Genomic DNA, 26589 nt, shown 5'->3' on the forward strand with positions numbered 1-26589 from the left:
CAGTAGCCCTGGTTCAGCAATGGCTCAATCAAAGAAAGAACCAAAACGGTTGCCATTCCAAAACTGCTGAATCGCTGGCAGAATTTGGTCCCTTTCCCTGTGTACCGGAACGAATTCCAGATGTACCCAGAGCTGGATTCACATAGCATAAATAACTTTATGCCAAATTGAGTGCGCTTTGATGCAATAAATTGTATCCAGCTAAGTCTACCTTTTGTAGGCCATAAGACTTTCGTCAGACTTTCGTCTCTCTCTGGAACATAGGTCTGCTGAAAATAATTCAAAATAAGTTGGTAAATCTCCCAAATTTTTTTCCGTTTTGGAGCTGGATGAGAACTCTCATCAAAATCTTCATTATTTGCACAGTGCAAATATTTCATAATGAGTGAAAATTTATATTCCGACATAACGGTGCCAAAAAAAGGAGTGGCCAGTAATTTGTTGGTTGTCCAGTACCATTTCTGCAGGGGTTTCCCCACCACTACCTGTAAAATTATAAGGCCAAGAAACTTCCAGATGCCCTCTCTGGTTACTGGTTCCCATTTTCTGCGCCTTGAAAATCGCTGATGGGTAGCAGCGTGTTGCTCCTGGTAGCGATTTGTCTTCAAAACAATTTTGGCGATAACTTCATCAGTCAAAAAGTGTTGGAGGTATGCCAAGGGATTGTCATCCTCAACATCCACTTTGATCCCAGGTGCTCCTGTAAATGGAAATCTTGGGGGTGCTACGTGCTCCGTACCGCAATCAATTGAGCACCAAGTCCGCACATCGCTGGGCACAGTCGCAGGATCATCGCAGAAATCGCTTTTCGCTGATGACGAACTTCCCCACGAGTAGCTGTCACTCAACTCCTCTGCAAGCGATTCTGTATCGCTGTCGCTGTTTTCCAGCAGGTCGCATAGCGATTTTGAGGTGGAGGTGCGCTTTTTTGATGCCATGGTCGCTGTGCAGTTCACAGTCACAAAGTACAGTAAAACTTCAGACAAGGGCACTGGAGAAAGCACTGGGGGGCAATCTAAGGTCACTTTATTTTATTTTTTATTGTAATCCAATAGGATTACATTGTATCAGTGTGTTTTCCTTTTATACTGTTTGAACTTGCCGCCTTTCCGCCCCCCTGCATCGCGACGCTCGCAGGAAAGGGAATCAGGGGAACACTCTGGCCACTGTGCACTGTGGAAATAAATCGCTGGATCCCGGGGACAAGGTAAGTAACCTCTTCCAGCATCTAGCGAGGCAATCCTGAGTGTGGCTTGGGGTTACCGATAATAGCACTGAAATCTCTCCCCGAGCCACACTCGGGAATACCGCCAGGCAGATTAATGTAATGTCTGGTCCCGGCATAATGGATGAAAATCATTGAGAAGAATGGTATGGGTACCCCCCCAGTCCATTACCAGCCCTTTTGGATCTTGTATGGATATTAAGGGGAACCCTGCACCCAAATTGAAAAAAAGAAAAGGCGTGGGGCCCCCAGGCCCTATATACTCTGAACAGCAGTATACAGGAGGTGCAAACAAGACAGGGACTGTAGGTTTGTTGTTAAGTAGAATCTGTTTGTAATTTTGAACTGGTACATTTTTAAAAATCTATTTTTAAGCTTTTTGGAAAACATAGGGAAGGGTTATCACCCCTGTAACATAGTTACATAGTTAGTCAGGTTGAAAAAAGACACAAGTCCATCCAGTTCAACCACAAAAAACAAAATAAAAAAACACAGTAAAATCCTATACACCCAACTCCATACCCACAGTTGATCCAGAGGAAGGCAAAAAACCCCAGCAGAGCATGATCCAATTTGCTACAGCAGGGGAAAAAATTCCTTCCTGATCCCCCGAGAGGCAATCGGATTTACCCTGGATCAACTTTACCTACAAATCTTAGTACTCAGTTATATTCTGTACATTTAGGAAAGAATCCAGACCTTTCTTAAAGCAATCTACTGATCTGGCCAGAACCACCTCTGGAGGGAGTCTGTTCCACATTTTCACAGCTCTTACTGTGAAAAAACCTTTCCGTATTTGGAGGTGAAATCTCTTTTCCTCTAGACGTAAAGAGTGCCCCCTTGTCCTCAGTGATGACCGTAAAGTGAATAACTCAACACCAAGTTCACTGTATGGACCTCTTATATATTTGTACATGTTGATCATATCCCCCCTAATTCTCCTCTTCTCAAGAGTGAATAGATTTAGTTCTTCTAATCTTTCCTCATAGCTGAGCTCCTCCATGCCTCTTATCAGTTTGGTTGCCCTTCTCTGCACTTTCTCCAGTTCTCCTATATCCTTTTTGAGAACTGGTGCCCAAAACTGAACTGCATATTCCAGATGAGGTCTTACTAATGATTTGTACAGGGGCAAAATTATATCTCTGTCTCTGGAGTCCATACCTCTCTTAATACAAGAAAGGACTTTGCTCGCTTTGGAAACCGCAGCTTGGCATTGCATGCCATTATTGAGCTTATGATCAACTAAAACCCCCAGATCTTTCTCCACTACAGACCCCCCCAGTTGTACTCCCCCTAGTATGTATGATGCATGCATATTCTTAGCCCCCAAGTGCATAACTTTACATTTATCTACATTAAACCTCATCTGCCACTTAGTCGCCCAATCAGACAGAGCATTGAGGTCGGCTTGTAAATTGGAGACATCCTGTAAGGACGTTATTCCACTGCATAGCTTGGTGTCATCTGCAAAGACAGAAATGTTACTTTTGATCTCAGACCCAATATCATTTATAAATATATTGAAAAGTAAGGGTCCCAGCACTGAACCTTGGGGTACACCACTGATAACATTGGACCATTCAGAGTAAGAATCATTAACCACGACTCTCTGAATTCTGGCTTTCAGCCAGTTTTCTATCCATTTACAAACTGATATATCCAATCCTGTAGACCTTACCTTACACATGAGCTGTGTGTGCGGAACTGTATCGAACGCTTTTGCAAAATCCAAATATATCACGTCCACAGCCACGCCTCTGTCCAGGGTTTTACTTACCTCTTCATAAAAGGAAATCAGGTTTGTCTGACAACTTCTGTCTTTCATGAATCCATGTTGACTGCTGCTTAAATAGTTTTTTTCCAGCAAGAACTCATCCATGTGGTCTTTTATTAAACGTTCCAGTATCTTCCCAACTATAGAAGTTAAACTAACAGGTCTATAGTTACTTGGTAAAGACTTTGTTCCCTTTTTAAATATGGGCACCACATTGGCCCTGCGCCAATCCAGTGGTACTATTCCTGTCTTTAATGAGTCCCTAAATATTAGATACAGTGGCTTTGAAATGACAGAGCTCAACTCACCTAGGATCCGTGGGTGGATGCCATCAGGTCCAGGTGCTTTATCCACCTTTATTCTGTCTAAATATTTCTGGACCATATCACTTTTGAGCCATTGTGGATTTGGGGCTGTGTCACTCCCACCCCCATTTTGGACATGAGCTCCCCCATGCTCCATTGTATACACAGAGCTGAAGAAAACATTTAATAAATTTGCCTTCTCTTTGTCCCCAGTCACCCACTCTAGATTATTTTGTAAGGGGCCTACATGCTCAGACTTCACCTTTTTACTATTAATATATTTAAAGAATTTTTTGGGGTTTGTCCTACTATCTTTTGCAATCTGTCGTTCGTTTTGAATTTTTGCATCCTTGATTTCCTTTTTGCATATCCTGTTATATTCTTTGTAACATTTAAACAACACTAGTGTTCCTTCATTTTTATATTTTTTAAAAGCTACTTTCTTATTGTTTATAGCTTTTTTAACTTTGACCGTGAGCCACATAGGTTTTATTTTTAGCCTTTTAAACTTATTGCCCATGGGAACATACTTTGCAGTGAGGTTCCACACAGTCTTTTTGAAGAATTCCCATTTCTGTTCTGTGTTCATATGTGCCAATAGTCCCTCCCAGTCCAAGTCCTGGAGAGCAGCCCTCATCCTTGGAAAATTTGCTCTCTTAAAATTTAGTGTTTTAATATTTCCTGTATGTATTTCTTGCTTATAGTTAACATTAAATGAAATCATGTTATGATCACTGCTACCCAGGTGTTCCTTTATCTGAACATTAGTAATAAGCTCTGCATGGTTTGAGATTATCAGGTCCAACAGAGCATCATTCCTAGTTGGGGCCTCAATAAACTGCACCATAAAATTGTCCTGCAATAGGTTTTTAAATTTTTGTCCTTTAACTGTCCCAGAAGTGCCATTAATCCAGTCAATTTCTGGGTAGTTAAAATCCCCCATTATTATCACCGTCCCAGACCTTGCAGCCCTTTCCATCTGTGCAAGGAGCTGAGTCTCCACCTCCTCATTAACATTGGGTGGTTTATAACAAACTCCAATGATTAATTTTGAACTACGCACATCTGTATGCAGTTCCACCCATAATGCTTCACTTCTCACATAGAGACAGACCCCTCCACCTTTCCTTTTTACCCTGTCTTTCCGAAAGAGAGCATAGCCAGGAATATTAATAGCCCAGTCATGTGAGGATTGAAGCCAAGTTTCAGCAATACCGATTACATCATAGCTCTCCTCATGCATCAGAGCTTCCAGCTCACCTGTTTTGCTTGGCAGACTTCTGGCATTGGTGAACAAACACTTAAATGTATTGTTACATTTTTCTCTGGTGTTTTTCATATAATTTATAGTAGTACAAATGGCACTATTATTTCCAATGGCTGATTGCAACATGGGAACTTTCTTGTCACCTGCCATAACCCTCCCCCCATCTATCCCCATTCCACTCTCCATTAATGTCTGACCACTAACTGACCTGTCTGCTCGATGTAATTCTAATTCACCCTCCCCCCTCAATCCTAGTTTAAATACTCCTCCAGCATTCCCATAAACCTCTCCCCCAGCACAGCAGACCCCCTTCCATTCAAGTGCAAACCGTCTTTAGCATATAGGCTGCACCCCAATGAAAAGTCAGCCCAGTGCTCTAGAAACCCAAATCCCTCCTTCCTACACCAGGTCTTTAGCCATGCATTCAGCTCTCTAATCTCCCCCTGCCTTTCCTGTGTTGCGCATGGCACAGGCAATATTTCAGAGAATATCACCTTGGAGGTCCTTCCCTTCATCTTGCAGCCTAGTTCTTTAAATTGATTCTTAAGGAGCCTCCACCTTCCATGTATACTGTCATTGGTTCCAACGTGGACCAAGACAGCTGGGTCATGCCCAGCCCCTCCCAGTAATTTATCCACCCGGTCCACCACATGCCGAACCCTGGCACCAGGGAGACAGCAAACCATTCGGTTGAAGCGATCCTGGCGACAAATTATTCTATCAGTCCTTCTGATTATAGAATCCCCTATTACCACCAACTGTCTAGGCCTACCTGCACTCCCCTCCCCACCTCTACTAGATGGGTTGCTCTCCCGGCTGTTAGGGGTAGCAGTAACATCTAGGGCTGCCACCTCTGTGTTTGCCACCTCCACATCATCACCCAACTTGGCAAATTTGTTTTGATGCACAAATACAGGACTGGCCTTCCCTTTCTTCACGCCCCTTCCACTCCCTCTAACTGCATTAACCCATCTCCCTATCTGATAATCCTGACTTTCCCCTCCACCCTCCACATCAACCTTACTGACCACTTGCTCAGCGAGCAGAGGACCCCTTTCAAGGTTGTCATTTCTACCCAGTGTTGCAACTTGCTCCTCCAGATCTCTAATACGAGCTTCCAGAAGGGCAACCTGCTCACATCTGTCACAGCGGTATCCATCTTGGAGCTGTTGCACCAATTTTGCATACATGTGACACACTGTGCACTGAGCAAAACCTTCAACCCTGCTAGCACTCATTTCCCAGTTACAATATAATTACTTGTATGAAGATTAAGATAATACTTACAGTTTTAGAAGACTCGTGTCTTAACTCTTGTTTTAAACTCCTGGTTATTAACTCTCCACTTGTAATCAAAAATTCCACTTCTGATCAGAAATTCCACACCAGATCTTAGCAAGGAGCCAGCTCTTATGGAGTTTTTACAGACACTTATATACTCACCTGTTAACAATTAGACACTCCCCTGTTAACAATTAAACACTCCCCTAAATTAGCAGAAAGGAAAAAAAAAGCTGTTTAAAAAGTGTCAGAGAAAAAAAGACAAACAATTGAACACTTGCAGCAGAAACAGTTAAAAGCAGCTAAAAGCAAATCCTGGTTATTAACTCTCCACTTGTAATCAAAAATTCCACTTCTGATCAGAAATTCCACACCAGATCTTAGCAAGGAGCCAGCATTTGTTTAGCTGTCGGTGCACCTGTTCAGAAGATATTACTTCACTTTCTGTTCTGCAGAGTAGGGATGAGCCGAACACCCCCCTGTTCGGTTTGCACCAGAACTTGCGAACACACCAAATGTTCGTGTGAACTTTAGAACCCTGTTAAAGTCTATGGGACTCGAACATTTGAAATCTAAAGTGCTATTTTTTGAAAATTCTTTTTATTAGTTTTTTGCACACAAAAACAACACACACAGGCGGGCAACATACCCACCACAAAGGCGGCCACGCAGGGCCGAAAACACATATACAAAGGGAAAACACAATTCCCTGGGCATACCCTCCCCCCCGACCAACACCCTCCCCCACAACCCGTACATACAGGAGTTTTGTGTATATTTGATCCAACAAACTTGAAATGGAAAATCTTGCATAGTTGCAATCACATAATACTGTAATCTATTGACCTAGCGTTTTAACCCACCGTCACCGGACTGTCTAGCCATGCCTGCCAAACCTTTGCAAACTTTTTCCCACAACCTCTTGATCTGTATGTGGCCCTATACAGGTGAATTACTGAGTTTACTAGCCCCTTCCAGTACTCTAGCGTGGGAGCAGCAGACTTTTTCCATCTCAGTAGGATAGCTTTCCTGCCATAGAAAAGCCCTATATTTATCAAGGTGCGATGGGCCAAGGAGGGAGCAACCTCCTCGACCAATCCTAGGAGACAGACTCTAGCCGTCAAGGTAACCGGTATGCTGAGAACCTCTGACAAGCACTCCACCACCCCTGTCCAGAAAGTTTTTATGAGGAGGCATGTCCAGAAAATGTGTTCCGAATCCGCTGGAGAGAACACACACCTCCAGCATTGACTACTAGACGATGGGTACACTCGAGACAACCTGGCAGGAGTATAATAAATACGGTGTAGAAACTTAAAGTGAATTAAGCGATCCCTAGCCGAGACTATATGTTTGAAGGGATGATCCCACATATCCTCCCAGTCTTCTCCTTGAATGTCTGGAACTTCCCTCTCCCATGGGTGTCTTCGTGAACAATGCTTTGTATACTGTGGATAAAGTTTTGGGCAGTTCTTCATTTCCCAAGAGATTCTCTAGTGCCGAGGGCAGAGACTCCACCCTGCGATCTCCGAACTGCGCCTGAAAGGCATGGCGCAGTTGTAGGTATCTAAAGAAAAAAGAGTTCGGGAGACCATGCCTATCTTTCAACTGGTCAAAGGTAATGAGCTCGCCCTCTCTGGTAATATGCTCCAACAACTTAACTCCCCCACAAGCCCAAATCATCGGGTCCGGGAGGGAGCAAAAGTCCGGTAAATTGGGGTTTAGCCATAGAGGAGCCGAGGGGGACACACCCAAATAGGAGGGCGACATCAGGACAGTGGCAGTCTCCCACGCTCTGATAGTTGCCTTCATGGAAGTGGTTATAGGTAGGGAGGATTTCGGGCCTCTATAGAGGGCTAACCGTAAGCTTTCGTACGAACCTAGTAATGCGGCCTCTAGTACAGTGGCCGTGTCTCCCTCATCAGCCAACAGCCACCTCCTGGCGAACACCATCTGGCCAGCCAGATAGTATTTCTGCCAGTCAGGAAGCGCCAGCCCTCCCTGTCCCCATGGTACCTGTAGAACCCTGATGCTAATCCTGGGTGCCCGGGGTGACCATATAAAAGCCCCAATTAAACCATTCAGCTTGGTGAAAAAAGATTTTGGTATCCAAATTGGAGAGTGTCGCAGGAAATAAAGAAGCACTGGTAAAAACTTAATTTTAAGTAAACTGATTCTACCTATCAATGAGAGAGGCAGCTTTTTCCAGGCCTGTATTCTCTGTTTCAGGGACTCCACTGCCGGGAGGAGATTCAGGGGCATGTAATCATATATATTGGCGGTGACCTTCACCCCCAGGTAGGTGAGGGAGGAGACCCAGATCAGCGGCAATGTGTCATCCCTCTGCGACTGGGCCTCCTGGCCCAGAGGAAGGATAGACGACTTGCCCCAGTTCACTCGTAACCCCGAAAAAGATGCAAATCTGTCCAGGATCCGCAAGGCCGCCTTAAGCGACGACCCCGGGTCCCGGAGAAACAGGAGCAAGTCGTCTGCATAAAGCGCTACAGATTCCATAATGGAGCCAACCCTAATTCCTCCCACCTCATCCGAACGCCTGAGGGCCCTGGCAATGGGTTTCATCATTAAGGCAAAAAGGAACGGGGAGAGGGGACACCCCTGCCTCATGCCCCTGCCTATTGTGAAGAAGGAGGATACCCTGAACCCCAATCGGACAGCCGTCCGTGGGTCAGCGTATAAAAGTCGAATCCATAGGCGGAAACCTGGGCCGAAACCCATTCCCTCCAATACCGCATGCATGTAGTGCCAATCAACCGAATCAAATGCTTTTTCGATGTCAATGGAAACAATCACTTTGGCTAAACAGTCAGCATTATCTAGTTGGATATGCGTGAACAGCCTCCTTAAATTTGTGTCCGTTGACATGCCAGGCATGAAACCCGTTTGATCGATATCTACTATGGACGCTATAACTTTTGCTAATCTCGAGGCCAACACCTTGGTTAGGATTTTTAAATCCATATTTAATAGCGCTATGGGGCGATAGGAGGAACAAGCCAGTGGATCCTTATCGGGTTTCAGGAGGAGCACCATGTAGGCCTCTTTCATGGAGTCCGGCAAGGCTCCCCTCTCCCAGCAGTGACTGAAAAGCTTATTAAGTCTAGGTGCTAGATGTGAGCCAAACGACCTGTAGAAGTCCGCCGGGAACCCGTCCGGGCCCGGCGCCTTACGCGGAGGGAAGGCCTGAATCGCTGCCTCTATCTCCAACACCGAGATAGGTTCGTCCAAGAACGCCGCATCAGAATCCGACAGACGCGATAGCGCCACATCCTGCAACAACTCGTCTAGGTCAGACGGACTATACGCTGGAATGGGCGAGTACAAGGCTGCATAATAATCCACAAACTCCCCCAAGATTTTCTCAGGATCAGTGATCAGGTCTCCTCCCCTACCCCTCACCACAGGTACACTAACCGTTGTTTTTTGTTCTGCCGCCAAGTTGGCCAAAAGCTTACCATTTTTATCCCCTTCTGCAAAAACATTTTCAGCCCTTTTCCTAACCTCGGTGTGCGCCAGGTTCGAAAAATGTAAGGTGAGCGAGCGCCTAGCCTCCAGTAGGGAAACATATGAGGCCTCCGAGGGAGAGTCTGCATGTGTTTTAGCACTCTCCCGCTCGTTGGCCATCAAGGTCTCACCCTCTTGGTTAAATTCCTTCCTGGCTGATTTTATGGCCGAGATACACTCTCCCCTCGTCACAGCCTTGAAAGCATCCCATACCACCGAGGGCTCAGCCGAGCCCTCATTGGACTCCCAGTATGTAGTTATGGACTTGCTCAGATGATCTGACACCTGGTCCTCCCCTAACCACCCCAGGGACAGTCTCCAGCCCCCCCTGGTACCACCCTCCGGAAATGCCAGGGTGGCCAGGAGTGGGTTGTGATCAGAGGGGCCCCCCGACAAATATTCCATTGCATACACATGTTGTAGGGCATAGCAGTTACCAAACGCTAAGTCTATTCTAGCAGAAGATCTGTGTGTAGTGGAGAGGTGGGAGTATGAAATGACACCGGGGTGCTTCCATCTCCACAACTCCGTCAGACCCGCCATTGACGCCCAGGAGCTAAGATCCCCCGATGCCTGCCTAGCAGCATTGGAGGAGTCCAGCACCGAGTCGAGAATGGCATTGTAATCTCCCATAATAAGCATCGGTAGGTGCAAGTGTGGGGCCAATGTCACCAATAAGTCATGTAGTACTTGTACCTGAAAAGGAGGAGGCAAATATATATTAACCAGCAAGATTTTGTGCGCGGATATCTCCAAAAGGACTGCCACATATCGACCCCCCCCCCCCCCGGGTCCGTAAAGACCTGGTGGATTACACAGGAGAGGGCTTTGCTAATCAGGAGAGAGACCCCCCTCGAATATGTAGAGTAGGTGGAGTGAACCGCCCTCTGCACCCATTGCCTACGTAGGGCCAATATCCTACTCCCTTCCAAATGGGTCTCCTGGAGGAGGACGATATGTGGTCTGACCTGTTTGAGGTATTGAAACATAGCCGCCCTCTTGAATTTGTTATTTAAACCCCTGACATTCCAGGACAAAATCTTGATGCGACTATCCATAATCTATTTCAGAAGCAAAATAACAAAGTCTCCGTATTGAAGCAACTATGCAAGAATAGACAGGTATAAACGTTCCATGTAAAGGTAAATCAGAACAGCTCAAGTCCCAAGCCCCTGCTGTTATACCAGAAACCCCATTTAACAGAAAAAAACAAAAAACTGTCTGGTATGCAGCTTGAACCCTGTAACAGACAAACCAGGTAGAGATCCACCTCCTGCGATCATAGTTCGGCATGAACAGATGACAAAAAATCTATGTCCATCGTCAGAGCTCCATCGGCTAAATGAACAAGTAATGCACAGCCGACCGACCAAAAAAAAAAAAAAAAGGAGAAAAAAACAGTAGGTCAGCCACTGGCACTGCAGCATATTGTATTATGAGGAGTGATGTAATGTATTAGCATATATCTTGCATCTCAAACTCCTAAGGCCCCAGTCCGCACACTGACATATTAATGTGACCCGAAGCAGTACAAGAGGAAAAAAAAAAAAAAACAATGTGAATCGTCAGTGGGGGCACTTATCAGCAGAGAGAAAGCAAACATTAAAAAATCAAAAAAATCGAATCAAATCAAAAAGGGGGAAAAATAATTGGAGCACAAACCAGCTGAAGAACTAGCGAATCCAAACGGATCTGGAGGCCTCAGAGAAAACGGTCTTCACGGCAACCGATCCAGCCAATCACAAGCATCCTGCGGGCGATCAAAGAACTTTACCGATCCTTTGTGCTGTACCCTGAGGCGACTAGGGTACAGCATGCTGTATTTCAGATCTTTATCCCTGAGCCGTCGTTTCACATCGGTGAAGGAGCGACGCCTCTTCTGGGTCTCGGCAGAAAAGTCAGGAAATAGCATGATGCGGGCATTGTCATATTTCAAATCCTTCTGTCTACGCGCCTCTGTCAGCAGCATGTCCCTGTCCCTATATTTCAGGAACCGGACGAGGAACGGACACGGGGGGGCCCCCGGAGGCCTAGCAGCCGTGGGCACTCTGTGGGCTCTTTCCACAACATAAGTGGGGGGGCGATCACCGAGGTCTAGCAGCTCTAGAAAGAATCGCTCCGCAAAATTGGCAGTGTCCTTCCCCTCAGCCCCCTCCGGTAACCCCACCACTCTTACATTATTGCGGCGTTGGCGGTCCTCGGCATCATCCGCCCTGTGCTGTAAGGCCCGGACCATGTCTTGCAGCTCCGCTAGTTGTGAGTCATGGGCATGCGAGACGTCTTCAACCCTGGAGATACGATCCTCTGCTGAAGACAGTCTGCCCCTTATTTTTTCCAGGTCATGGCGGATGAGGTTGCACTCCGTCGCCAGGCTGTCAATGCGGCCCACCAGCTCAGTTTTGGAGGCCGCAATGGCCTCGAGGATCGGACCCGTTATGGCCGCCGTGTCCACCTCTATCTCCTGAGGTACGGGAGAGGAGGCCTCCAAGACCCCCCGAGGAACACCCTGCTGTGTCTCCATCTGAGCGGGAACAAACTTGGCGCACGCCACGGAGGAGCAGGGAAGCAAGATGGCGGGGGCGGAGCTAGCCGCCATGCTGCCCTGTGAGCGAAGCTGCCGCTGCTCTAACGGAGGCTGTTTCCGCTGTTCCTTCTGCTTCTTTTGGGACGAATGTGGCATAGTTCTGATCCTCAATAGTTCCCCCAGCTATCAATCACTTTTAAAGGCTAATATGCAATTTATTGTCCTAAAAAGTGTTTGGGGACCTGGGTCCTGTCCCAGGGGACATGTATCAATGCAAAAAAAGTTTAAAAAATTGCTGTTTTTTCGGGAGCAGTGAATTTAATAATGCTAAAAGTGAAACAATAAAAGTGAAATATTACTTTAAAGTTCGAAATTCGAAAATTAAACAATTCGAAAATCGAAAATTCGAAAATCGAAAAATTTGAATTTTAGAATTTTTCACATTTCGAGTTTTTCAATTTTAGAATTTCAAATTTTTCAGAAATTTCGAATTTTTCAATTTTCGAATTTTCGTATTTCCGAATTTCGAAAATTGAAAAATTCGAAATTCGAAAATGGAAAAAATCGAAAATTTTCGAATTTTCGTATTTCCGAATTTTCATATTTACGAATTTCGAAAATTCGAAATTGAAAAATTTGAAAATTGAAAAATTTAGAATTTTTTTAATTTTTGAATTTTCGAATTTTTCAATTCGAAATTCGAAAATCGAAAATTCGAAAACTGAAAAATGCGAAAATTCGAAAATTGAAAAAATCGAAAATTGAAAAAATCGAAAATTGAAATTTTGAAAAATTGAAAAATTCGAAATGTCAAAAATTCGAAAATCGAAATTTTCGAAAATTGAAAAATTCGAAATGTGAAAAATTAAAATTTCGAAAATTGAAAAATTCAAAAATCGAAATTTCGAAAATTGAAATTCGAAAAATTTGAAAATTGAAAAAATCGAAATTGAAAAATTGAAAAATTCGAAAACTGAAAAATTCGAAATACGAAATTTCGAAATTCGAAATTTCGAAAATTGAAAAATTCAAAAATCGAAAATTTGAAATTTGAAATTCGAAAAATTTGAAAATTGAAATTCGAAAAATTTGAAAATTGAAAAATTCGAAATTGAAAAATTCGAAAACTGAAAAATTCGAAATACGAAATTTCGAAATTGAAAAATTCGAAATGTAAAAAATTCGAAATTTGAAAAATTCGAAAATTCGAAATTTCGAAATTCGAAATTTCGAAAATTGAAAAATTCAAAAATCGAAATTTCGAAAATTGAAATTCGAAAAATTTGAAAATTGAAAAATTCGAAATTGAAAAATTGAAAAATTCGAAAACTGAAAAATTCGAAAACTGAAAAATTCGAAATACGAAAATATTACTTTAAAGTTCGAAATTCGAAAATTGAAAAATTCGAAAATCGAAATTTCGAAAATTGAAAAATTCGAAATACGAAATTTCGAAATTCGAAATTTCGAAAATTGAAAAATTTAAAAATTGAAATTTCGAAAATTGAAATTCGAAAAATTTGAAAATTGAAAAATTCGAAAAATTTGAAAATTGAAAAATTCGAAAAATTTGAAAATTGAAAAATTCGAAATTGAAAAATTGAAAAATTCGAAAACTGAAAAATTCGAAATACGAAATTTCGAAATTCGAAATTTCGAAAATTGAAAAATTCGAAATGTCAAAAATTCGAAATTTGAAAAATTCGAAAATTCGAAATTTCGAAAATTCGTAAATTTCCAATTTTTTCTTTTTCGTTTCATTCGTTTTTTTCGTTTCATTCCGTTTTTTGCTTTTTCGGAAATCCGAAAATTTCCCGAATAGTAAATTTACAAAAAAGGCAAAAAAACTAAAAATTTATATTTTTTTCGAAATTTACGAATTTCCGAAAAAATAAAAAAAACGAATGAAACAAAAACAGAAAAAAATAATTTTTCGAATTTCCCGAATTTACGTAAAAATAAAAAAAAAACGAAAATAACATAAACGAAAAAAACGATTTTTTTGGCAGTGCACATGTCTACTTAGTAGTGCTAGGACCACGGGTGCCCCTGGCATGTTGGCAGACAGATGTGTTGTCCTGCAAGTGGGGTTGCTCCGCTTGTCCGTAACGGTGCTGCTGTAGCTGCTCTCCAGCTGACCTGTGAATGTCTGGTGCAGAGATAAACCAGCTTTTTGATGGAATAACTTTAGGCCGGACGTACAACTTACGCGCACCACGCGTAGCCTGCGTAGGGCGCACGTACATTCGTGAATCGCCGTATCATTTGCATATTTGAATAGGAAATCAATGGGAGCGCCAGATGCGTCCAGAGTAAATATGCGGCCACGATACGCCGGCGTATGAAAGTTAGGTCGGTCGTAAGAAGCCTATTTTCAGGCGTACAATATCTAGTTCTGTGGGTACGGCGCATAGATACGACGGCGCATATTTATACTTACGCGGCATATCTGTAGATACGTCGGCGTAAGTCTTTCTGAATCTGGCTATTAGACTTTAACAGGGTTCTAAAGTTCGCGCAAACTTTCGATCCATTCGAAGGTTCTGATGCGAACCAAACCGGGTGGGGGTTTTGGGCTTATCTCTACTTGGGATCATTAAAGTGATAATATGATGGGCAGCAGGAATGTAGAAGCCGCTAGCAGTGTAAAGACCCCTGTTTAGATGTCCTCTGCTGCAGTGGTGTGGTCAGTGAATATTCACACTGAAGGCATCAAAACTATGAATTAACACATGTGGAATTATACATAACAAAAAAGTGTGAAACAACTGAAAATATATTTCATATTCTAGGTTCTTCAAAGTAGCCACCTTTTGCAGCAGACACATCTCTAGAACTGTTAAGAGGAGACTGTGTGAATCAGGCCTTCATGGTAGAATATCTGCTAGGAAACCACTGCTAAAGAAAGGCAACAAGCAGAAGAGACTTGTTTGGGCCAAAGAACACAAGGAATGGACATTAGACCAGTGGAAATCTGTGCTTTGGTCTGATGAGTCCAAACTTGAGATCTTTGGTTCCAACCCCCGTGTCTTTGTGCGAGGCAGAAAAGGTGAACGGATGGACTCTACATGCCTGGTTCCCACCGTGAAGCATGGAGGAGGAGGTGTGATGGTGTGGGGGTGCTTTGCTGGTGACACTGTTGGGGATTTATTCAAAATTGAAGGCATACTGAACCAGCATGGCTACCACAGCATCTTGCAGCGGCATGCTATTCCATCCAGTTTGCGTTTACTTGGACCATCATTTATTTTTCAACAGGACAATGACCCCAAACACACCTCCAGGCTGTGTAAGGGCTATTTGACCAAGAAGGAGAGTGATGGGGTGCTGCGCCAGGTGACTACCTCTTGAGAATGCCAAGAGTGTGCAAAGCAGTAATCAATCAAAGCAAAAGGGGGCTACTTTGAAGAACCTAGAATATGAAATATATTTTCAGTTGTTTCACACTTTTTTGTTATGTATAATTCCACATGTGTTAATTCATCGTTTTGAAGCCTTCAGTGTGAATCTACATTTTTCATAGTCATGAAAATAAAGAAAACTCTTTGAATGAGAAGGTGTGTCCAAACTTTTGGTCTGTACTGTATGTAGGTCAGGTAGGTCAGTGTATGTAGGTCACCACCATCGGTGTATGTAGGTCAGTGTATGTAGATCAGTGTATGTAGGTCAGTGTATGTAGGTCATCTAGGTCAGTGTATGTAGGTCACTACCGTCAGTGTATGTAGGTCAGGCAGGTCAGTGTATGTAGGTCACTACCGTCAGTGTATGTAGGTCAGTCAGGTCAGTGTCAGGCAGGTCAGTGGTCAGCATTGATGGGCACTGGTAAGTCACACAACCCCACCGCCCAGCCCCAAAAAAATGCAGCGCAACATACAACACCACCCCCCCCCCTTCGGTTCCGGCCTTGGACTTCGAGCTGAAGCCCCTGGTCTTTTTGCCACCTAGCAACGCCCCCGCTGTCAATGAAATTTGGGTGAACCATTTTTTTAAACTTAATATTAAATGTAATCCCAGGATTTGATTTTCCAAATGTAATAATTAGTAGTTATTTTTATTGTTATAGGTCTTTGGTATATGCAGCTGCTGGAATGAGCCGGAATCAAACCAATCTCAAGTCATAGGTATGTATCAATCTCTTGTTAAGTGTAAATGTGCATTAGGGGAATGAGACAAACTGTCTTGCGGAAATGATAAACATGTCTAAAACAAAATTGCAAGTTCCGTTGAACATACTGCTTTAAATCAGGAAGTCAATATGTCTTTACAAAGTGGTAATTCCATGTGCTATCTGTGCTTGAAGAACTGTGCTGGAGGGAGGAGAGAAGGAGAGATAGTCTGTAGAAAGTGTTGTGCAGGAGGAGAGTATCTAAATTGTCCCAAGGCAAGCAAGAATCTTTTTTGGGCATCCCATGAATTCCTTAACCTCATCAAGTTATAATCCCTCAATAAAATACAAAAAAACAAACTGATGGACTTGTTCATTGTCTTCAAGTGAATGCCGGGCTGGGTAGGGTGACAGCTGGACCACAAACACTCAGCAGCCCTTACTGGTACCGCTACTGCTACATATGCAGTGCTAAAAGAAAACTGATTAGAACATATATAAATCAATTTCGTGAATATCAAATAAAATAAATAAAAAATGTGTGCATTCAAATAGTCCCATTAAAGAGTGCTGAAAGGCCAAACTTGTTGATGTAAGGAAAGCCCTAAAATAATCCACTGTGCACAGAATAATCCACACAACACCAAAAGTAAATTTAACCAAGCTGCTTACCAGATGGTATTGACCCTCAAAATTTTTGAGTGGTCAAGCAACACCTTTTTTTTTTTAATCAGAAAAAAGGTTTATTGAAATAACAAACATTCCATACAAAAAGCATATGAAGTGCATAATGAAATACAACAGTATATGAACAGTCATCAGCCCAGTAGATAGAATACAGGTAAATATGCAGGACTACATATAGTAAAGTGAAATGTGGAAAAAACACTAAACAATATACACCCAACTGGGTGTGATAGTGAAACAAATTATAATCAGTCCACATGTGAAATGATGATCAGGTCACACAAAAAATCCAATGTAATGAAAGTGTCCATCATAAGTGGATGTACATAACACAGTAGAGATGTGATAAGATTAAATGGACCATTCCAGCGACAATTCTTCAAGCCAAAGGTATGGATAAAATACGCTTACCAGAACTGTTAGACAAAAGAAAAAATAGGGGCTCCGATGGTGCAGGTCAAAAGGGTAGGTTTTAATTAATAAATACCGACATACAGGATAGAAGTGATCACAGTTCAATAAAAAAGGGGGACAATATGGGGAGTGCTGTACTTGAACCGACGCGTTTTGTTCCAAATAGGACTTCTACTGGGGCATCAACCTGCTCCCCCATATTGCACTTATATATATAGAAAACATGCAAAGCCAAAATCAATGGCCAACCAATCAGTCACGATTTCTTTGATGAGACTCATGATTGGACACGAGCCAGTCACATGATGGAATGGACTGTTGGAATGGTGTTCTCAACCCATGAACTAATCATTTTTGCAGATGTAAAGTCCTTCCGGGTTTAGCAATGACTCATGTGCTTCACCTGGAAGGAGTTAGAAAAAGCACATGTCAAACCACCTATTAAAAAGCTGGGCTAGGCGTCACGTGGCCTCTCTCTCCCAATCGTCTCCACAGTGAGGAATAACTTCTGGGTTAGCCCAGCACATAGACAAAGCAATAACTGGTGTGAGAGATGGGGAGGGAAGAGGAATCGGATTGGATGCAGGTCACAGACAAACACACCCATGTCCTAACATCATCCCCATATTGCTCCCCTTTTTTATTGAACTGTGATCACTTTCATCCTATATGTCGGTTTTTATTAATTAAAACCTACTATTTTGACCAGTAGCATCAGAGCCCCTATTTTTTCTTTCTTTTCATGGTTTGTGGATGAAAGCTTTTTGAGTCTCTCCAGTTGGTCCCTATCACCCTTGAAAGGGGTCTTATTCACCAGAACCGAGATGTCTAGTGGATTTCTATCGATGTCCTTGCCACTCATAAGGTTGGGATATTGGCACTGGATCAACCTTCAGCTGAGGAATATTTGGCCCATTGTTTTTTTTCCCCTGGTTGACACCATCCAGTGAGGTATACTCTACACCCTTCATAATTTCCGCTTACAGCTTGGTCCACTAGCCGGTTGGGATACCGCATGCTCAATGGATCCGTTATCGGGTCCAACAGTTCTGGTAAGCGTATTTTATCCATACCTTTGGCTTGAAGAATTGTCGCTGGAATGGTCTATTTAATCTTATGACATCTCTACTGAGTCATGTACATCCACTTATGATGAACACTTTCATTACATTAGATTTTTTGTGTGACTTGATCATCATTTCACATATGAACTGATTATAATTTGTTTCACTATCACACCTAGTTGGGTGTATACTTTTTAGTGTTTTTTCCACATTTTTCCACATTTCACTTTACTATATGTAGCGCTGCATATTTACCTGCACTCTTTTCATGCAGCTGCTCCCCCCTTTTTCTTCTTTTTGGTTTGCTTGTGTTTTTTTGGGGATAGCGCAATCATTATTCACATTTACAGTAGATAGAATAGTCAATCTAGAATCATCTAGCATACTGTAATACTGAAGTTTGATGCAGGGGTGCACAATTTTAAAGCACAACATGTTAGGTATCTATTTACTCGTTGTAACATCATTTTTAGTTTGTAGGAGGGATTTAGTAGGTTCCATTATGTGTATGCTAAGAACATTCGATATGGAGTCATGTACTTGACATACTAAATGAGCATGAATTAAAGATGTTTAAGATTTTCCGTACATTGATCAGGGGGAAAGCCAGATCAGTTAGAGTGACGATTATGTCATCTGCAAATAGGGTCAGTTTGTATTCTTGACCTTTAAGTTTAATTCCTGAGATAGAGTTTGAAGAGCGGATTCCTTGAGCTAGTGGTTCCATCAATAGTGCAAAAATTATTGGGGAAAGGGGACACCCTCTATCCGTTTGTAATGGCAAATTGATCTGAGAAGACCCCATCTGAGAGGACACGAGCCAGAATGGCTGATATTATATAGCCTTGGAATCCAAATTTCATGAGGGTATATTTCAAATATCCCCAGTGCATCCTATCGAACGCCTTTTTGGCATCTAGGGTTACAAATATTTTTATTTTCAGTATAGTGTAAAAGGTTTGTTATTTTCCGTGTGGCATCAGGGGCTTGTCTACCCAAGGTGAAACCGACCTGATTGGGGTGTATGAGGTGAGGTATTAAGGAAAGATCTAAGGTGGTTCCTGGCATGAAAGATTTTGTCACTAGTTATTTGTGTGGGATTAGTTTTTTATCAGCTCCAATTTTTCAATTTTGTCTAATAGTTCTGTCAGCTGCTGTGTCCTTTGGCGTTTAGCTTGAGAACAAATTTGAATGAGAATACTACACATAAACACCTTGTGGGCTGTCCATAAAGTTGCAGGGTTGCTAACTGAGGACATATTTATGTCAAAGTATTCTTTCAGACGTTCTTGTATGAAGGTGGTGTTAGTGGGCATTGACATTAGGTGTGGATCATTTCTCCAGTTGGAGACAAAGGATTTAGAGGTATTGTCCCCTATAAGCATTGAGATGGGTGCATGATCTGACCATCTTATTGTGGTGTGCATTTTTATCTCAATGGCATCTTGCAGAAGCTGTTTTTCACCTACAAATAAGTCAATTCTGGAGTAGGTACGGTGGAGTTTCGAAAAGAAAGTAAAGTCCCTTTTCAGAGAATGTTGACACCTCCAAATGTCGAACAGGCCGTTAGCTTGGAGGAAGGGGATCAAAGTAGATTGACAGTGTTTCTCAGGAGAGGATCCTTTAATGTCAATGGAAGGGTCTGGAGCTAAATATACATACAGCCTTTTTTTGTTTTAATTTCTGTTCTCCATAGTTTGCGTATAAAACAAATTTGGTGCGAGTTTGGGGCATAGATGTTTACAATAGTAGCATTATTAGTTTTGCAGACTAGAATAAGGTATTTTCTGTGGGGATCTGCAATTGTAGAGATGATTTTAAATGCTACTGTGCCCTTGATCACTATGAGTACTCCTTTTGTTTTGTTTTGAGAGCTAATGAAAAAACATGTGTAAAGCTTTTGTGAGACATATGTGGGGCCTTGTCCTGGCAGAAGTGAATCTTTTGAAGACACACAGTATGTCACTTTGAAATTTGCGGACTTTGGACCAGAGGGAATATCTTTTCCCCTGATGGTTTAGGCCTTTTACGTTTAGGGACGTTATTTTGAGAGGCATACTGATTTCCTGATGATAGAGGTGTAGGTTTAGATTTAGGGTTAGCTAGAGCTGTTAGAGCGGAAAAGAGCTTAACGGTTTCAGTGCTTAGATGTGCAGGTGCTGGTATAAGGTAATGAAGGACTTACTCCTTGTAGAGATGTTCTTATAGGTTCCCCACAAAGTCGGGAGTTTGAAAGATACTGGTGGAGAGAGGGTGTTAGACGGTAGACTGTAAAAAATTAAAAACAAGTCAGTACTTAAAGGGGTTGTAAAGGTTTGTTTTTTATTTTCTAAATAGGTTCCTTTAGGCTAGTGCAATGTTGGTTCACTTACCCTTTCCTTCTATTTCACTTCTAAATGTTTTTTTTTGTCTGAATTTCTCACTTGCTGTTCCTCCTTGGTAAGCTTGTCCCCACTATCCGAGACGTTCTGGCTGGGGGTTAGTCAGTGTGCTTGCCCCCTGCCTTGGGACTACATCCCTGCGGGGAGACGGGGCAAGCACGCTGACTAACCCCCAGCCACCGACTTATACTTGGGGTGAAAGGCTGACGAGCTGGGCTCAAGCAGGCAGTCCAGGGCTTGCATGTAAGCCTGAAAATAATCAAATAGTCATATTAGAGGGGTCAAAGTCATCTCACTCACCAGTGTTGTGAATGTTTTGCTTGCGATTGTGCTGTTGCTGCTCCAGCAGTTCCAGGATATAACATAGGCCTTCATCCAGGGTGCAGGCTGAGTAGGACTTTTTATCCTTTGTGATGACTAGTTTAAGTGGGTGGCCCCATTTGTATTGAATCTGGTGGTTTTAAAGGGGTTTCGTAATAGTGGCTAGATTTTTGGCCGCAGCATGGTAGATTTAGAAAGATCAACATAGAAAGCCAAATTGGTATATGGCTAGCAATATTCGGAGTGATTGTGTGTAGCGGGCATTACATTTTCTTTAACATGGAAAACATTTATTCTGACAATGTTGTCTCTTGCGACAGTATCTGGCAAGTATGGTGATCTTGGCAGCCAATGTATTCGGTCAATGATTAACTCTCCTGGGGTAGTGTCAGGGAGAAAGGCTGACATCAATTGTGTGAAGTATTCCTTTTGTGCAGATTGCTGAATGGACTCTGGTATGCCTCTGATCTTTAAGTTATTTCATCTGGAACGATCCTTCAAATCTGCAGTTTTGTCTTTCATTCATTCTATATCCTCAGCCCTCTCGCCCTGTGCATTCACTAGATCACATTGAAGGAGGAAGTCCCTTCTGCCATTTTTGTTTCTATAGTGGTGATCCTCTCTCCTAAAAAGGATATTTGTGAAGTAAAGTGGTGCATCATCCTGTTAAAATCAGAGAGAGTTAATGGAGTTTGGTAGTGTGAGTAGCATATCTCTTATGCCCCGTACACACCATCACTTTTTGTCTTGAAAAAAAATTTAATTTTTCATCATGAAAAAAAAACGAACTTTTTGCAACTTCATCATTAAAAATTATGTTGCCCACACACCATCGTTTTTGAAAAATGATGAACAAAGCAACAGCACTCTAAAGGGGAAGTTCTATTCACCTTGAGGCTGCTTTTATCTGGTTACTTGTTAGTAAATGACGATTCGTGCTTTTTTGTCTGTTACAGCGTGATGAATGTGCTAACTCCATTATGAATGGTAGTTTTACCTCCCATCTCATAACTTGCTTCTGGGCATGTGCGGGTTAAAAACGTTGTTTTTGCCGACACACGATAATTTTTTATGACACAAAAAATGACATTTTAAAAAATGACATAAAAAATTGAAGCATGTTCTAATTTTTTTTTGGTCGTTTTTCAGAAGACAAAAAACAATGTTTTGCCCACACACGATCATTTTAAATGACATTTTTAAAAATGTCATTTTATTTCATCACAAAAAGTGATCGTGTGTACAGGGCTTAAGGGTAGTGTCCAATGCTGGTTGGTTAGAGGTAGGATATGCAGAAATGGAGTTAGTTATTGCAAGGCACACAGGGGATGTTTGTGTAACTGGGCTCCCCTCAGTGTCCTGGTCTGTGTCCTGTGTCAGTCTCAGCTTGGATTTTGCAGGGCTCGTAGATGAAGTGGAGGCCAGGGAGTTGTTACCAGGTAGGTGAGACGTGTTCTGCAGCATTTGCTTGTGTGTGTGTGTGGAGACGGGGCCACCACGTGATGTGGTCGCATGTCCGCTGGTGCCATCTTGGAAAGTTTTCCTGTCGGGCAGCGGATAGAACTCTGAGTTTTGAACATTCTTTCCTCCGCTTAGACATTCTCCTTTGGACTGGAGGAGCTGATAGACCCGTCTGTCAAGGTGTTTCGTTGGGATTGCTCATTGCTCTGTGCACTGGAAAGCTGCTCCCCCTCAGAGCTGTTTCAATAAGCAGCCATCTTGGTCGGCTTCCGGCCACGCCCCCCCCAAATATTCACATTTTTATTGGTGTATTTTTTGGTACATTTGCACAGTGGAATATTATTTTAGTTATTAAGACTAGGGTTGAATTGCATTAATTACTGTTACTTACAGCATGTTATAACACTTAGTGCTGTGAAATCACTTTATAGGTGACAGCTGGCATCTCCAGTGTGGTTTGGAGCACTGTTATTGTTATTTAGATTTTTTACCTTTTAGAGTTACACATATTATGGGTTGCGCTAATTGATTTATAGTTGGACAATCCACTAGTTAATAAATAAATACATTTAAAAGATTTAACATCAACACTAATCATTGATATTTCAACCGCTGAGCTCAATTTATTTAGAAGGCATTGGTGAATGCCATCTGGGCCTAGTACCTTGTCTATCTCACTTTTGTACAGACAAGAGGGGAGGAGAGGGGCACCAAGCAGCCATATGGTGTAACAAGTTAGTTTTATTAAGTAAACAAAGAAAAGCAATTAGTTATGCACTCACAAGCGTGGATGTACTGTATAAGGGCATGTCTGGCAGTGAAAGTCCTGGATCTGGGTAGAGTATGAACAGGCTGGATCTTCCAAAAAGCTCAGCTGCTATGTGAACTGGTACAGCCACCAGGACCAGGCGCTATAGTGTCCACCGGGGTAGGAGCCACAAAATCGCAAGGTTTTCCCCAGGAACAGTGCAAAGACAGCAGAGAGGGATCTACCACATGCAAGGGGACCTGGGATACACATTTCGGGAGTCAATATGCCCCCTTTTTCAGTCTACCTGACGAAAGGGGTGAGTTGACTCCCAAGACTCATATCCCAGGTGTGCTTGTGTGTGGTGGATCCCTTGCTGCTGCCTTAGCATGGTTCCTGTGGAAGACCTTGCTACTTTCTAGCTCCTACTCCAAGCATCTGGCGCAGCCTCTCAGCAAACCTTTGAGAGCCTGCGCCAGCCACTCCCACTCCATCCACAGCCCGGCGCTTCACTGAGCTCTGGAGGTGCATAGCTGATAGCTAAAGACCAAGAACCGAGCAGCAGTCTTTGATCGCTTGGTTCTTGGGCGTAGAGGCAGGGGAGACTAATGCTGCATCCACCGTCATCCAAGTGAGTATAAATGTTTATTTTTTTAAATACCATATTTCTCTTTAATGAAGTACAAGTCCCACCAACTCTTAAGCCCTGTACACATGATCAGTTTGTCCGATGAAAATAGACCGAAGGACTGTTTTTATCAGTCAAACCGATCGTATGTGGGCCCCATCGGTTTGTCTTCCATCAAAAAAAATAGAACATGTTCAAAAATTTTCTTATGGATAAAAAAGCGATAGAAAAAAACGATCGTCTGTGTGGAAGTCCATCGGTCAAAAATCCACGCATGCTCAGAATCAAGTCGACACATGAAGCATTGAACTTCATTTTTCTCAGCACGTCATAGTGTTTTACGTCACCGCGTTTGGACACAATCGGATTTTTGACCGATGGTGTGTAGGCAAGGCTGATGAAAGTCAGCTTCATCTGATATCCGATGAAAAAATCCATCGGATTAGATTCCATCAGATATCCGATCGCGTGTACAGGGCTTTAGGGACTTTGAATACTCTCCTTCTTTTATGCTGTATCTCTATTATTATCCTACTCTTGTATTAACAAAGATTGTGTTCCAATATGAAATGCATTTGTTACAATATTTACTTAAAGTGTAATCATAAAAAATAAAAAAATAATTGTTTAGGTAGCATAGGGGAAGGGTTAGACCTTCTGCCACATTTGTTATTGATGTTTGTGTCTCAAATGAGAAAATTCACCCCTCAAATTGTACTGGTTACCATTGTCATCCAGAATTTTTTTAAGGGAAATCCAACATTTTAAAGGTAAGGGAAACTCATTTGGGTCACCTGTTCTTAAAACAGCTAAGAGGGGAATTCCCATAATTTTGGGAGATTTCCTCTAAATTTGGTTGTAAAAGTAAATCATGTATCTTTCTGTGCTTTGTGTAATACATCTCAATAAAAAATGTAATTTTCAGATTCCTGCAGCTCCGGAATTTTCATTGAAAGTCATCATGGTGTATATGAGTATATTAGCAAGCCTTTCACTCAGCAACAAGCCAATAAACATTGTGAACATAAGTTTGCATCTCTGCTCTCTGGTACAAGGGGCATCAAGGAGTTGGTTGCAAATTTGGTGCAATTCCCTGTATGGCTGAAAGAGGAAAACCATATACCCAGTAAGTTTTTTTTCTTGTTAGATTATACTTCTTAAAAACTAATGCTTTATAGAGCCTTTATGACATTTTGTGCAATAATTTCCAGAAATGGTAAAAAAAATACCTTTTTAGATTCTTGAAAGTAAATGGTAGAAGGATATTAGGCATGGCCTTATAAGCTAACTGCTAACTGCACACTGTCAAACTCTACATAGTTTCCATATGACCAGAACAGTCATATATACATGGCCGAATAGTAGCGGCCAGCGGCGCTACAGTATGTGATTAGCAGCAGTTGTCAGATTTTTTACTCTGTACAAATCACAGACATAAAACCCACAAATATGGTGGGACTTTAAAGGCACAAACCAAAATACTGTTAAAAAATATACAAAGTTTACTATGATTAATTATTTTAAAAGATAACGGACATTTTACAATTACTAAAAAGTCTCATACAACATGCATGGACCTTATTATGCTGAGTTGTCCTAAGTGGGGTATATATGCTTATAATCTAACGTTATGCCTGGACAGTATACTGTAGATAATTCAGTTGATTATTTCTGCGAACTTGATGCGTTTCTTGGACTTAATCCACTTCATCAGGAGGAACATATTCACTCACCAGCCACTTTATTAGGTACACCTGTTAAATTGCTTGGTAACACATATTGCTAATCAGGCAATCATATGGCAGCAACTTAGTGCATTTAAGAATCTAGATGTGGTGAAGACAACTTTCTGAAGTTCATACTGAGCATCAGAATGGGGGGAAAAGGGGATTTAAAGGAACACTAAAGATATATATATATATATATATATATATTTTTTTTATTTTAAATAACAAACATGTTATACTTCCACTGTGCAGCTCGTTTTGCACAGAGTGGCCCCGAACCTGGTCTTCTGGGGTCCCTCAGCGGCTGTCTCGGCTCTCCCTTGCAAGAACTCATCACCTTCATGCGAGCAAGCTCGCATGGTGATGAGTTCTTGCGGGTGCACTCCTGTGATACAGCCGGCGGCCATAGCCGCTCACTGTATCACTCGGCCCTGACCCCCGGCGCGCCGCGTCATTGGATGTGATTGACAGCAGCACGAGCCAATGGCTGCGCTGCTTTCAATCAACCAATGAATGAGCCGAGAATCGGCCGCGAAGCCTGCGCATTCACAGCACAGGACTTTTGAGGGGTCAGTTAAGTAAAGGGGGGCTCGGGGGGGCACTAATCCACAGATGTTTTTTCACTTTAATGCATAGAATGCATTAAGGTGAAAGAACATGTACCTTTACAACCCCTTTAAGTGAGTTTGAACGTGGCATGGTTGTTTCTGTTTAATTTTTTTTTAAATGCTGTTTCAGATAGAAAGACAATACAATATATATTACCAAAGCAACCTTTAAAATAACACCTTCCTCAAACATGTAGCTCGCAAATTATCACTTAATTCAGATTTCATTTAAATATCCACATATTTTGAGTAAACCTATAACTTGCATCATCTTCTGTTTAAAACATAGACCTTTTCCTCCCTCCCTCTCCCCTTCAAGAAGGGAAAGAGGGAGAGGGCAGAAAAAAGGAGAACATACTAATAAAGGGGAAGGGGAGGGGAAAAAGGGAGAGGGGAGAGGGAAGGACAGAGGGAGACCTGTGACAAGTAGATAAAGCTTTAAAAAAGTAAAAAGTCAATTAATAATGACTAATAAGCCATATTCTAGCTCTTTACTTTACTTAAAGTGATTGTAAAGTCTTGTTTAAAAAACAAAACAAAAAACAAA

At 42.1% G+C, this 26589-nt stretch overlaps 1 protein-coding gene across 1 annotated transcript in view; it reads left to right on the top strand.

Moving 5' to 3' along the window:
• Positions 1-26589, top strand: part of ADGRD2 (adhesion G protein-coupled receptor D2) — a 999543-nt gene that overhangs the window by 62685 nt on the left and 910269 nt on the right. Inside the window, exons 3-4 of the mRNA XM_040324866.1 lie at positions 15962-16019; positions 24633-24833. Of these exons, the coding sequence (XP_040180800.1) occupies positions 15962-16019; positions 24633-24833 (259 nt within the window). The remainder of the gene's footprint in view (positions 1-15961; positions 16020-24632; positions 24834-26589) is intronic.

This window comes from Rana temporaria, chromosome 9 (assembly GCF_905171775.1).
Source record: "Rana temporaria chromosome 9, aRanTem1.1, whole genome shotgun sequence".
Lineage (NCBI taxonomy): Eukaryota > Metazoa > Chordata > Amphibia > Anura > Ranidae > Rana > Rana temporaria.